Here is a 15540-nt window from a genome sequence, read left to right as displayed (position 1 = left end):
GTGACAGAGTGTCACTGAATGACCTCACATCTTGTCGCGATTCTGATGTTTCATCTGTTTGTGATAAATGAGCAATATTGATTTTGTCTTAGTCTCACTTTGACTGTCTAAATGCACATGCACTGAGTGACACGCTCACAATTATGGCCCAGACCTTCTTCCAATTTTTGTTATTTGGTAATTATTTTTCTAGAGCATCCCGGGGGCCACATGGTACAGGCACAGTGAATACAGAGTGTTCAGCTCAGATTCCGCAGACGTAACCATGACCTTTTCCAATCTGAAGTCCTGCGCTAACCGCCAGTTTGATGAGAGCCAGCTAATCGATGCCCGGTCGCCTTGAGAGAGTACCTTCATGTCTCTAAGACCGAAATCTCAACTCGGAATACTGGCTTTTACCTGCCGCTTTTTGTCACCCCTTCACAGAATAATGAAACATTTACCCTTTAATTGCCTGCTCCACAAAGAATGATCGTTTTAATTTGCCCTCATTAAAGCTGTCTAATCTAATGGGCTCATTATGGGGCATGAATGGAACCACAGTCAGTGGCCTGGACAACGCCCTCTGGGAGGAATCCATCAATGGATCATAAATATTTTATTTCGTCTTCGTACAGATTGCAAGGTGCCTCAATTTGATGCGCATACGTGCTTAACGTGCACCTGTAATGTTGGAACATAAAATCTGTTTTGTCTCAACCATGCATTAATATTAATCTTCAGCAAGCAGTCCTGACTTCCATATTTTGCTATGATGCGGGATGTTAACCTGCAACTTGTCAGTCCCTCGGCCAAGTTAACATATCCAAGTCATCATGGACTGAGTTGTGGTCACCCTGTTGATCAAATCTAATAATTGATTATCTAATCATTGATAAGATGGAATAATACAAACACACAAGTACTAAAACATCCACTTAATACATTTAATATATCCTGTACCAAAATGATTATTTCTAATATTCTGCCTTTTTCTGCTTCATAATAGCACATTTTCTAAAAAAGCAACCTGCATCCCCTTAATCGTCCAATGAAAGTTCTCCTATAAAAATCACTATGCTGGTCACATTCTTTAGGGAGGTTATCTGCTTGGTGTCTGGGGATTTATATGTTGGCTCACAAATGCATCCATTATAGCACAAAGATGAAAGTTTCAGTTTTGGCTCAATATTAAGGAAGTTTCTGACCACTGACCACAGACCTATGCTCTTTTGGGAAGGAGATCAGTACCTGCAGGAAGGTGGATGGAAAGTCATCGATTTGGCTGTGGAAATAGATTTAATGATGAACTGGCTCCAAATTTGTGGCATTCATTCTGTCACTTTGAATGGCAGGAGGCCCAAATCAGGACTGACTCCTTTTTCACTTTGTACTAGGTTTCTCCTTGCTAATTTGTCACGGACGGCTATTTTCATTGGATATTAAATTACCAGTGAGCAGTTGACATTTTGTGTACAGTGTTAATTCAATATTGCACCTTGAAAGTGCAGTGAAAGAGATGTGCACCAGATCATGGAGGTGCATCTTTAAAACCATTACGACTATTTTCTGTGTCACTTTGGAAACTAGGGAACTGTACCTTTTAGTTACAAAGCCAAGAAATGGAGGTAAGGCAATGCTTTGTTCAGTTGGATCATTAGTGTGGATCCTATGGGCTGTGTAGAAAGCTGATTGCAAGTAACGTTTGTTGCAGCTGGCTGGATTGTTGACGATGTATTGACATTTCTTTCAGCTTTTGTGTGAACGTGTGTGCATGTGTGCGCATGTGCCTGTCTACGCGCAAACAATTTGTAACCTGCGGTACCGATTTGATGGTCTGATGTGGTTTCCATTAAGGTGCTGGCAGGGGTTCCATCCATATTTGTCACACGGGTAGCAACTGCCCTGTGAGTTGTCGGATACCATCTGTTTAAGGTGAATGCTAAACACACCAAAACAGTGCACAATTGAGGTTCCTACAACCTCTATTGAGTTCCACCTTTGAGAGCATCCCTTGCATTGGTTATAACCAATCAGGTAACCACCACTACACAAAGCCTGACCACTATCCATTCATAAACTGACTATTGCATGCCAGGGGATCTGCTAGACATTTAAAGAAACACGACAGGACCGTAGTTTCAATTTTACAAATCCATTTCTGACCGGTAACCAAAAATGTCAGTTCTAGTTATCTTAATTCGAAGATGGATTTTGCAGGCTAAGTAATAATTTATGTAAACAAAAGTCAATGTTGTTGGGCAAGAAATATTGATCACAAAGAAGTTATTATTTTTTAATTTTTATTTTATTTTTTTATCTGATCAAGACATTTCGGACAATTCTATTTAGTGCCGTCTAGAGATTTTAAAAAGTGAGATAAATTATAATCTGCATTTAATTATTTTTTTTCAACTATTTACCAATAAATTGCCAATAAAAAGCACTCGCCCAAACATGCAATACAAAAGATTGATACACAACAACAGCAAACAAATGGCTTAAAACATTTCTTGTTTTTAACAGATCGATGCAGATGGATTCTGAGCCGCAAACATTCCGAGACTAGTCCCAAATTCTGCCTGCAACCTTTAGTTTCGACTAGCAGAACAAATTTTTCTCATTGCTTTTGTCCATCTCCAAATTTGCACACAGCAAAGTCAATAAAAGAATAGTTTTGAGCTGCAACTAAAGACTGTTTCTATAAGTCATTAATCTGTCCATTTTTTGAGTAATCAACTTTTTTATTTAATTGCAAACTCCTTCTTTTGTTGTTTTCTTTTTCAATTGAGTCATAAATCCTATCATTTGGACAGGGATTTGTAGACTTTTTACGGGCGTCTGGAAGGTTTCGAACAGAATTGTACCCTACAAACGTAGACTCAGGAAAGTGGATCGAACAAAAATATTTATTTACAAAAAAGGCACAAGGCCGACAAAGTATAAATAATGACGCTGGACAAGCCAGGAAGAATGCAAAGAAAACAAAAAGCGCTTGCACAAATCAATGTAAAAACATGAACGATAAAAGCTAGTAACAAAAGTACAAGAAAGACCAAACCGCGTGGAGAACAAACCGTGGATACACTTAAACACACCGAGAACTACTTACTTGAATAACGAAGAACATGAGCAAAGGCAAGAGCACAAAAAGTGGAGAAAACATAAATCAAGGCCAGAGGCAAAAACGGAACGAGAGTCATAAGAGAGCGTCTTGACAAAATACACAAGAACAATGACTTGAGCAAGGCGAAATTATCCGATAACTTGACAGGGGTCCATGAGGTCCTTAAATAGTCCCAATAATTGTGATGCTGGACAGGTGCTCAGCAGGAAAACCGGGAACGCCTCTGTCACCTGCTGAACACTTACAGAACGTGATCATGACACCGTCATACAGCTTATATCCTGTTGTAACGTGTATCAACTACTTCTTTTATGATAATCCATTGTTTTGTCAACTGTGTAAGGGGGGAAAAAGCATTCTGCTTTATGGCAAAACATGAAATGTTGATCATTATTCATTTTTATGAAAGATGTTTGACACTGAGGGATAAACAAGTGCAAATACTTCCAGACGTGCTTTCAGCGCTTCCACTGTGCCTGTCGTCTGCTCAAGATGAGCCTAAGAAGTCAGGGAGGACATATGCTGAGGCATTAATCTGTTAATAGAAAAGAAGCCTCTTACAGCTTGTCTTGTGTGAAACTTCCAAACTTAATCTTGTCAACTTTCTGTTCAGTTGCTCGAACTGCGGGCTTAATCGTGAACAACAGCGCTGCCACAAAAGAAATCTTATCCAGGTTTTATTGTTAGTTGTAAAATGGAACATGTGCACATGTGACTATGCCCATCCATCCATTTTCCGATCTGCTTTTATCCTCACAAGGGTCGCGGGGGGTGCTGGAGGCTATACCAGCTGTCTTCGGGCAGCAGACGGGGGACACCCTAAACTGGTTTCCAGCCAATCTCAGGGCACACAGAGACGAACAACCATTCGCGCGCACCCTCACACCGAGGGACAATTTTGAGTGTTCAAACAGCCTGCCATGCATGTTTTTGGAATGTGGGAGGAAACCGGAGTACCCGGAGAAAACCCACTGAAAACATGCAAACTCCACACAGGAAGGCCGGAGCTGGAATCGAACCCGGTACCTCTGCACAGTGAGGTCAACGTGCTAACCACTCGTGCACTGAGCCACCCTATGTGCTATGTATTTTATTATTATTATTATTATCATTATTATTAATATTATTCTTATTATTATTGTTGTTTATTTATTTATTTAATTGCAGATACACTCAAAGTATGATGGCTTCCCACAGTGTGTAGCAGAGTGTACCAGAGCGAATTCCTTCTCTTTTTTTGCATCATTTCCCTCTTCCTCCTAAGCATAAAGACATGAATATTTAAAAGTACATCAAACAAGCATTCATAAAATATTAAAAGGCTTGAGAAACAAGAAAAGCTTTTATCCTCCCTCTTATGTATATGTCTTCCTGAGGCCCCCCTCTCTCTCTCTCTCTCTCTCTCTCTCTCTCTCTCTCTCTCTCTCTCTCTCTCTCTCTCTCCCATCCATGAATTTTACCCACGGGTGACAAACCCTCCCCCTCAATATACTCCTTTGTGGGATTCACACATTGATGCATACAACAGGTAAGGATGAGAGGCAGGACGGCCCGAGACCTCTCAGTATATACAGTGGATGTGCTGCATGATCAAGAGTCTTGTATGGTTACGCTGCACAAAATGCACAACACATTCATGACATTTTAAGAGACCCCTATAATCTGTGGGGATTGGACCCTCAGAGAGTAGCTCTCGAAATTTGCATGCGGTTTGGGGAGATCGCTTTTGACCGGAGGATCTGAAATATTACCATTCAAAGGGCAAACGCTCTCTCCTTTCTGTGCTGCCTCTCTCCGTCTGGCCAAGAGCTAGCTGTGCTAATTGCCGTAGAAACACCTCAAAGCTGCTGTGTTTTTAGAAAAGATCCTGTTAAGCATAAATTTAAAAGAAGGTTGTGCGAGGCTAATATATAGCTCCCCCCTCCTTTTTAAATTCCTGATTGCAAGAACATAACGAGTCTGTCGGTGGTATTTCAGCAGCTTTGTTCTTTTACTTTCTACTATTTGGGTGATTTTCCACTGCAGGAAGTCCGAGTAGTTGCCAGATGGCTCTAACATTTACTGGAAGGCCGCTGGTGAGGTAAATTCAAAGTGTGCCAGCTGCCAAAACGAGGACAATGTGGAGGAAGCAGCAAAAGAGCAAAGTGAAGCATAACAAACTGCAACACCACATTCTTTGTTTCCTCCATGGTTCTTTTCAGATTTCTCTTTACATCAGCCTTCCTAGTTTTTCCAACAACGTATCATCAGCTGCAAGGGCCACTTTAAATACATAACGTGCCCCGGATTGGGTATTTGTTTGGAAGGGGCACCGGAAAACAGCCCTTTGCAGTGGAATATCACCTTTTCCTGCTCTCAAGGCTTGCACTTGAATGTGACACATTCAGTTTGCAGTTTTCAGTGCTTTACTCCAAATTTGACTTCACGTATGATAATGTAACTTCATTCAAAGCAATCTATGATTCATGAGATGGGTCACTTAAATTGACTCGTTGGATTATACCAAAGTGGAAGTTATATTGCGTGTGTGCGTGCATTTCAGTGGAGCTGCATGATAGTTGAAGGCAGTGGGAGATTAATGAAAGAAAAAGCAAATCTTACATGACTACGTGGCATATTGATTCTGTCATATTTGCGGCGGCTGTTTCACTTATGCATTCATTCTTGTGCTTGTGTTCGCAATATTTTAATGCACTCTCCCCTTTCTGTCTGGAGCGGAGCGGAGTGTAAACGAAAAGGATGACAATTCTTGTTTGAAGCAAGCCTATTTTATGCATCTTTTTTTTTTTCCTCTCCCAGTCAGGGTACGCCACTTGAGAGAATAAAGGCAAAGACCTCTTGGAGCACGTATTGTTGGCGAAATCTAATCAAAAAGAGAAGTGCTTTTAAATGTCTCTTGTCCCCCTGGGCAGGACATTTGTTGGCGTCTCTGCTCCCACCAGTGTGTCCTGGCCAAACTCCACAGCTACCAGATGTAATTATTATTGAGCGGCTATCCTGTCGCCCCCCCCCTCCCCCCCATATAATAACAACATTTGGACAAAGATTAATGCTCTGAATCACATTTTTGTTGTCTCGCCGTTTTCAATGGAGTTGTGATGGCATATCACTTACGGAGAAATTGGTAGTCAGTGGGCAGCGCGAAAGGGCGGGGTTGCTCGGAGGGAAGTAAAATTAATTACTGCTCTCTTTAAATTCAATGTCATGTCTCATTTTCGTTAATCCCCTCGGCCCCTTTCACTCTCAGGCTTTCTGACTTTCTAACAGAGAAGCTTGTAAAGACCAATGAAAAGAGTTCCGAGATGCTAATAGCAAATTAGCCTCCGTGTCACTTTTGGAGCTGTCGGATTGACAGACATTGCCAGATTGTGGACTGGTCTACTGTTGCTATAAGCAAGCTCAAACACCCAAAATGCAAAAGTTACAACACTTGACATGGTAAACGGTCTGATTCTTATAGCTTTATGCACAATTAATCATTTTCCCCATAGTGCTGTAACAGCGTGCTTCCAGCACTTTTTCACAGAGACAGTTTGCTGGAGATCGGTAGGATTTAGTGGTTTGGCTTGAAAAGAGAGAGCTGGATGATGTTCAGTTTCTCTGTGCTACTGTTGGTAAACTCTATCAGACTCACTTGGCCAAGGACATGAACTTGTTTCTGCTGGTACCTTATTGAAGCAATGCGATCCCTCAAAAATCAGCGCTGTTTTATGTAGAAGCTGTAAAATTTTCCACAACATGAGTTGCAAATCCTGTCGTGACTCCCAATATGTGCCATGAACATGTCACGCCTTGGTTTTCCCATAAAACTGATATATTTTGACATAATATCTAAGCTAAGGTGGGTGTTGGGCATACTATTTTGATAAATGAGATCATAAAGTAAAGTTATTAAATTGCATGACTCGTTGGTCAAATCATGTACAATTCTCATGAGAACACAAGATATTCCATCATGTGGTAGGCTTACACTGTTCCAAAAATATGCAGCCTGTCAAGCAGTTTTTATGCTCCTGAATTATTATTCTGTCAACACTATGACGAATGGAGAAATGCAGTTAAATTCTGTCTGATTCAAGAACAGAATCAAATGTCCTAGCTTATGGCACCGGTATACTCCTGAAGTGAAAAACACAGAATGTCTTCTCACTTTATAACTATACACACTGAGAAAAAGAATGTTCGCTCTAAGGCATGTATGGACATCTTTCATCGAACCTTGGACCATTCTCCTTAATCTTTCAGTTACGTTTTTTTTTTTTTTTTTTTTTTCTTTTAAGCAGAGCCGCAGTCTTGTCACTGTTATGGTTATGTGCCTGTCCTTGCGACAGGGAAAAAAAAAATAGAAAGCACATTTATCAAGCTAAAATAGCAATTGTTCCTGAGAAAGCAGCCAGCCTAAGTGGAGCACATGCTTTTATCTTTAATTTATAATCTAATTAACAAGAACAAAAAGCCCAGTGATGTCAGTCAGTATAATAAAAGTTGAACAAAAGGGACACAGGCGCCTGAGAACTGCTCATATGGTCATAAACAAAATAATAATGTGCACTAAGTGTGTTGGATAAAATGAAAGTTTAATGTATTGCTTGCCATAACTAAATTTTGTTCCCGTCCTCTCTCTCAATAGGCATACTTCCGACAGGGTGTTGCCCTTCAGTACCTTGGTCGCCATGCCGACGCACTGGCCGCATTTGCCTCCGGGCTGGCCCAAGACCCCAAGAGCCTTCAGCTACTGGTGGGCATGGTAGAAGCTGCCATGAAATCTCCTCTACGGGGTAAGAAACTCATTAGCATGTTGTTTATGTATGCCGGCATATGTCAGTCCGTGTCTCCGTGTGCTGAAAGAAGCTGTCGGTCTGTCTCGCCATCGCCATAGATTTTGTCCCGCAGGTGCCAAAACGTCTGGGATGATCCTCCTCCTGTGTCAGTCAATAAGCATGTTTGGCTGACTTTACCTGTCACTATTTACTCATTGTGCGGGAAGGCCGGCTCTATCTGTCGAACCACTGACTGCCGGTGTCATGTACTTAGCCCTTGCCTCTTAGGCCTGATGCCCGCAACTTCAGCGTATCTTATTGTCAGCCTGATCACTCTCGCAGATAGCCCGTTATCTTAATGAAGATCCAACACTAATGCCATTGTGTGTGTGCTTGGCCCTGACAAAGCAGTTTCCCCAGAGCTGAGTGGATTTATAAATAGTGTGCACAAGCTAAAATTTAGACTAAAATGTGTGTTTTCTGTTTATGCATCATTATCATTCAACTGCACTGACCTAACTGTGCATGAGTAATCAGCGTGAGGCAGTCTAATGAGGCTCTAAACAAACCTGGCAATGATTTCACTTCAGATGACCACTGCAGTGGAATTTAATATGCTTCAGATCTGCGTGGACTGCATCCCCTCTTCCAAATTTAACTGTAAACAACAGCTGTATCTTTTTCCAGACCTTGTTTAACCATTCAAAATGCACATTTAACCAGGATATCACTGGCATGGATTGACTTTGTTTAGTTCGATTTTTTTCCTCCCCTTCTTTTTCGTGTTTGTTCTTGTGCAAGGAAGGTATTTCGACACTTTGCCGTGAATCAAGAATGGAGTTCCCATTGAAGTGACGTCAAGTACATAGGCTCGTAACTGGAACCAAAACAAGAAAACAGCTTGGGCGCAAGCCCAGACTGAAGCATCGTGGACAAGAATGAGTCCTCCCTGTAGGGGTAGGGGGGTGGGGACCAGGGCCTTTTAATCTCCTAATTGTTTACCGTATTCCCCGCAGCTTGGCACATCCAGCTAAGGACCTCATCCAAGGTGTGTTGAAGAGATGTTCACTAGGTTGAAGGATTAAGAGCAGTGATCCTCTCCGGGAGGCTGTCGGCACACTGGGAATCTAATCAATGTTAGGCCTGTAAACAGGGAGGATAACCAGCGTTAGTTGGCCAACGTCTGCTGATATGTGAAAGATAGGCACCCGCGAGCAGCACCATGTCCTGCCTCGTTAATCCAGGACATTCCTTTTCCATGCATATTAACTGGAATGGAAAAAAAAACCCATTAAACGTTGGGACTACTTTCTTGAAAAACACTTAATTTAATTTAGAATACCAAAATGTGCCTCTTGCAAAAATCAGTAAAATATCCTTAATGCCTTAGGCATAATTTATGCCTTTGGCTTGCAAGTCATTTTTAATTGAACATGAAAGTTGTGCTCAGCCTTAATCATTTAATCATTCAAAGCAGTTGTAAGTGTAATCACAACTACACTCTCCACTGTATTTTATCAAGGTTGTTTGTATTTGGCCTAGAATGAGCTAATTGTTTTTTTTTTTGTGTGTGTGTTCTGTTTTGTTTTGGGGTTTTTTTCTGGAAGAATGTTTATACCGAGTTGGCACAGTGACTGGTTAGCATGTCTGCCTCACATTGCAGAGGTGATGCATTCAATTCCAGGCCCCGGCCTTCCCTGTATGTAGTTTGCATGTTCTCCCTGTGCCTGCATGGGTTTTCTCGGGGTACTCCGGTTTCCTCCCACATTCCAAAAACACGCATGCTCGGTTAATTGATCACTCTAAATTGTCCCTCGTGTGAGTGCGAGCGTGGATGGTTGTTTGTCTGTGTGTGCCCTGCGATTGGCTGGCAACCAGTTCAGGGGGTGGGATAGGCTCCAGCATGCCTTTGACCTCTGTAAGCATAAAGTGGTTCAGATGATGGATGGAATTTTATACAGTATATATCTTTTGCCTTTCTGTTCTGTAGACATCAGAATGTTGGAGTTGTAACTTTCCCTAAGCATATTTCAAAACAACAACACCCCCCGCATGCCTCCCACCTTGAATCAGAGATTATTAAGGCATTTTCAAGGACTCCATATGGGCTGCTTTGATCAAAGGTTTCTTGCTTCACACTTAACATCATGTGTGTGTCCCTTAAATTCATACCCAAGTGTCATATATAATTCAGCCCATTCTGTTTGACATGCGGGCCTTGCGTCGATCAAGGTTTCTGCTCATTATGCCAGATGCAAGCAGTTGTTGTGCTATCATGTGACTCATCCAGTGTTTTCCACAACAAAGAAATCTCACGCAAGTGGAAAGTAGAGCGATCTCACCTGCAACTCTTTTCCGATCATTGAAGCAGATTTTTTCCCCTTCACTGTTGCTTCCATGTGGGTCATAGACCAAGCTGTTGGCCATCACAGTTATTTTACGTCTTAGAATAAGACGGCATGGATGATCCTATTCATTTAGATGGCTCAAGGCTAGACATGGTGAAAAAGGCCCATTGACAGATACAGTAAATGGTGTTTCCCCTCAAATGTTAACAAACCATGATTCCAATGAATTGGGACCTTGCCCGTCTATCCATCCATCCATTTTCTGATCCACTTATCCACACAAGAGTCGCAGGGTTTGCCGGAGCCTATCCCGGCTGTCTTCGGAGAGTCGGCGGGGGACACCCTGAACTGGTTGCTAGCCAACCGCAGGGCACATACAGACAAACAACGATCCGCACTTACACTCACACGTAGGGACAATTTAGAATGTTCAATCAGCCTGCCATGCATGTTTTTGGAATGTGGGAGTAAAGCGAAGTACCCGAAGAAAACCCACGCAGGCACGGGAAGAACATGCAAACTCCACACAGGAAGGCCGGAGATGCAATCGAATCCGGTACCTCTGCACTGTGAGGTTGACGTGCTAACCAGTCGACCACCGGGTTGTGTAAAATGTAAATAAAAACAGACTCCTTTTATACCCATTCATGACACTCACCTGCTTCCAATTAACCTGTTAACCTGTTGAATGTTCCAAACAGGTTAATTCTTTGAGCAATGCTCAACTTTCCCAGCAATTTGTTGCCCCTGTCACAGCTTTTGGGGGGGAACATGTTTCAGGCATCACATTCAAAATGACAGAATATTTGGAAAAAACAATCCAAAAAATCTTTGACCATTAGAATTCTTTGAAGTGTATTCAGTTGAGTAGAGGTTGAAAAGGATTTGCAAATCATTGTATTGCCTTTTTAGTTACGTTTTACACAACTTTGGAATTTGGGTTTGTAGAAGGTCTTTTCCACACAGAAGATCCCTCCACATTAACGAGTCACAAGAATGTTTCACATCAAGGCACCAACACCCACCGGGATTGATTGTATCATTTGCCATTATAAATGATTGCCTTTTCAATGGATGCCATGGCGTGTTTATTTCTGTCTAGCCGCCGCTTAAGTCAAATTCGAACGGCATAAGAACTGACATTGACCTGATCTAACGCACCATCCTAAACTGGTTTCGGAATTTCAAAATTACATTCAATGCCCTCCTCTAAAAAGCAACATTCGTTCCACATTGTTGTGTTTCCATTGCATTGCATACATCTTTTGTTTTAATCACAGTCACGGATGGTAAAATTACTTATGAGTCTCAATTTTATAGACAGTTTCATAAAGTTGAATTGCTTTCCAAAGTTGGATCTAATGAAAAGGAGATGCTTTTCTTCATCTTAGCTCTTATAAACTTCAAGTCAATGAACAAATCAATCATTAATATTTTTTTCATTCCTTCATTGAGTAAACTTTCTGACAAGACTAAAGTGGGTGGTGAGCACTTAATTAGAAATGTTTCATTTTACCATCATGTCTTCATGCATACCCTGAGGAAATGAGTCCAAATGATCTCTGCTACCTTTTTCTACGCAGCATATTCAAGCTTAGTTAAACATCCTTATGAGAGTTTGACAGTCTTTCCATTCTTTGTTAATTGGGCTCATGAGAAATAGCCACTATCTTAGCTTCAAGGCATTGAAGTGATCCTTTTGTCTCACTGCACTGATTTTCATTTGCCTAAAACAATCACCTTGAGATAACAGTAATATCTCAGTGATAACCTAATTCTCATAAATGAGCCTGCACAATGCCGCACATTTTGGTTACAGTGCACAAAATCAATCTTACTGAGCAAAGAAGTAAAAATCCTGGATGATTTTTTTTTTTTTTTGCCCCCACTTTATCTTGTGTCTCATTATTTTAGATGCAAGAATGCTAATGCATGTCTTGCTCTTCTACTCTATGCAGTATGTGATGCTAATGTGTGCAGAATCGTCCTTATAAAGGTTTAAAGAAATAACATTTGACTGCTTGTGTTTGCGTGTGTGGAGTTTTAGCGCCTGTCTTCATGTGAAACAATACCCTTGGGGATAGTCGTAACTACCTGTTCATGAATACAACAGTCATGACACCATTTTCCCCCCTAAAGGATTCTCTCCATGTTTAATTTATGACGCACCTCTCTGTGTCACTTCTAAAGGCAATTACAATCCATGAATGGGTTTTTATATGCAACCTCTCTCCGTAACTTGACATTATGCCAAGTACCTCAAAGGCAATGTTCTTCAGACTCTTCAGCTGGATCTCTTTGTGTATGTGTGGAAGGTAATCTGCATCTTTGTGAGGCTCTAGGAATCTTCGGGTGTGTTCCAATAGCCTAAGTATGTTTCTTTTCCCCCAAATACCGATGCTGAAATGGGTATGCAATGGGAAGAGTAACACAACAAATTCGATTTTTTTTTTTGCCCATATGTGACCAGATCTGATTTTTTTTTTTTTTTCAAATCACTGGTCACGTTCATACTTCGGTTTCCTCCCACATTCCAAAAACATGCATGGCAAGCTTATTGAACACTCCAAATTGTCCCTATGCGTGAGTGTGAGCATGGATGGTTTTTCGTCTCTGTGTGCCCTGCGATTAGCTGGCAACCGGTTCGGGGTATCCCCCTGCCTACTGCCCGAAGACAGCTCGGATGGGCTCCAGCACCCCACGCGACCCTTGTGAGGATAAAGCGGATCGTAAAATGCATGGACGGATGAATGGATGGATGGATGGTCACTTTCATATGTGTTCCATATGTGTATCAGATTTTTGCAATACGACCTCAGTTGGGAATGACAAGTTACATGTTTTCGACCTACTGTATATGTCATCAAAAGCCCAATATGGGTTGCCTGGACATTGTGACCTTGTTGAAGTGCCCTTGAGCAAAATGCTGAAGCCCCAGTTGCCCCCTGATGCTGTGTCGTCAGTAGGTGGAGGAGGAAAAAGTGTTAAAGCGCTTCGGGTATCTAAGGTAGAAAAACTCTATGCAAGGGAAAGCCCATTTACCATCTGAGCGGGCGAGGGAGAGGGCTTGGCAATCGTACGTGATTCTGCTGAGTTAAATCAGCAACGTTTAGGCAGCTAACACGTTCCGCTCTTATCTGAAACCAATTCACACATTGTTTCGAGTCGTGCATTAAATTATTGCCACTTTTGGTATTAAATTATTGTGAATGCCGGGAGACGCTAAGTAACAAAGTAGTGCAGTCGGTGCTATATATTTCAATGGCATGCTTCAATTACATGATGAGTAGGTGGACGTGGAGTGAAGAGAACCGTATGTATTCCCATAGGCGCTCTCGTTGCTTATTTCACAACGAACTCACAGCCGTTAAGAGTTGTGGAAATGGGCTTTTGCAGCTCTAATGATTAAAAAGAAAGGAAAAGCGTATCGTTCAATACAGTGCGCACCGAACCGTAACAAGTAGTAGAACAATTTGATCCAGATAGATGCATCTTTTTTTTCTTTGCATTTATAATGGCCATCAATTATAAGTGACTTTTTGCGATTGGAGTGCTGGCCCGGTCCCCATTCACCCAAGGAGATTTATAATGGCCATCAATTATAAGTGACTTTTTGCTATTGGAGTGCTGGCCCGGTCCGGTCCCCATTCACCCAAGGAATAGCGGCTATCCACTAGACATTGCATGGCCATTATAAATAACCTTCCCACAGATCCATATGATTGTAAATATGTGTCAGTTATAAGGAATTGAAACAAAAGCTGTGTTCCTCCAAGCCACCACCCCTGATCCGCTCGTTCGATGCTGGTGTCTGCCAGAGGTCGTGCAATCTGAAGGGGCTGTGAATCCCCAATCCCATGCGGCCCAACATTGATTTATGTCATTGTGTGCATTTTCAACCTCTTCAAAGGTCACTTTGTGTGTCTCTGCCCTGCATTGCTTTGCCTCCACGACATGTGGACTATTATGTATTATTTTCGCCATCAACTCCACTTCAGTCTGCTGATGTCTCTCATAGTCACTTATCATTTAGCCTACAATTGTTACAAACTCATTTTTACGCTGTGCGCAATACTGCAAATATTGCAAAGTAGTAGTAGTAGTCAGGTCAGGGTCGAAGCACCTCAAAATTTTTCATACATATGTTATTTTTGGTTAAAGCGAAGTGAAATCTGTCACTCGGTGAAGATACAGAGTGTGCTCATGGACAAGGACCCACTACTGGAAGAATGGAAATTTTGATATGAGGCAACAGTTTATCAGTGAGCATAAATGTGTAACAAAAATTACCAAAGTAATACGACAGCAAGATATTGTTGTCAATCAGTAAGTCAGCACAAGGTTAGATTTTGTTAGGTGTTTTTTTTTTCTTTCCACATTCTACTTCTAATCCCAGTCTCACTCATGTTCCTCCTGCAGAGTCTCTCGAGCCAACTTATCAACAGCTGCAAAAGATGAAGCTGGACAAGAGTCCCTTTGTGGTGGTGTCTGTGATCGGCCAGGAGCTGCTGACAGCTGGCCACCACACAGCTTCTGTTGTAGTTCTAGAAGCAGCTTTGAAGATCGGGACGTGCAGCCTCAAGCTGCGTGGCTCTGTCTTTTCAGCCCTCAGCAGCGCCCACTGGTCACTGGGCAATACAGAGAAGAGCACCGGCTACATGCAGCAGGACTTGGAGGTGGCCAAGACCCTAGGTAAGAGGACTGGGAACTGTAGGAATTGATAAGCATTTAAATCTTCAATTGACCCAACAGGTCCATAACATGTTTTTTTGCATAAAGATCTTCAACATTCCGAAGTGCGTTGAATGCCTTTTTATTGCCGTGGATACTTTGTAGACCAACCCATAATAGGTGAAAATCAATATGCAAATATTAAGACCATATAATCATTTTGTGTTCCGATCCGGGCTTTATGATGCAAATTCTGATCATCAATGCGTGAGATCGGCCGATACCAATCACATGGTCTCGCAGCATATTTTTCATTATCAGAGCTGTGATGGCTAGTTTTACGTAAACCCTCCCACATCCTGGAAAGACTTTTTAAAAAGGTTAAAACATGTTTCAAAGTATTCCTTAGTGCCTGTTCTCACAACAGTTGTCCAAATCAGAATCTAGGCGTGCTCATTTCAAGGTGTTTTTAAGTCACAGTTGAAAATAAACTGAAAAATCATTTTTAAAACCAAGGGAATCATTACATGTATTTTAACGCCAAACTGTTCAACCAGGCCACATAACGTATGTTTTTCAAACGAAAATCAGCTACGTTAATGCTAACATACAGTGCAAAACACCATAGATGGTAAAACGGAAATTAGAATAGATT

At 41.6% G+C, this 15540-nt stretch overlaps 1 protein-coding gene across 3 annotated transcripts in view; it reads left to right on the top strand.

Moving 5' to 3' along the window:
• LOC109525017 (tetratricopeptide repeat protein 28) overlaps positions 1-15540 on the top strand; it is a 185100-nt gene that overhangs the window by 108134 nt on the left and 61426 nt on the right. For all 3 annotated transcript variants that reach the window (XM_019885235.1, XM_019885236.1, XM_019885237.1), the window contains 2 exons: positions 7737-7884; positions 14634-14906. In XM_019885235.1, the coding sequence (XP_019740794.1) occupies positions 7737-7884; positions 14634-14906 (421 nt within the window). The remainder of the gene's footprint in view (positions 1-7736; positions 7885-14633; positions 14907-15540) is intronic.

The sequence above is a fragment of the Hippocampus comes genome, unplaced genomic scaffold, assembly GCF_001891065.2.
Source record: "Hippocampus comes isolate QL1 unplaced genomic scaffold, H_comes_QL1_v1.1 scaffold45, whole genome shotgun sequence".
Lineage (NCBI taxonomy): Eukaryota > Metazoa > Chordata > Actinopteri > Syngnathiformes > Syngnathidae > Hippocampus > Hippocampus comes.
This window is presented reverse-complemented; position numbering and strand designations above follow the sequence as displayed.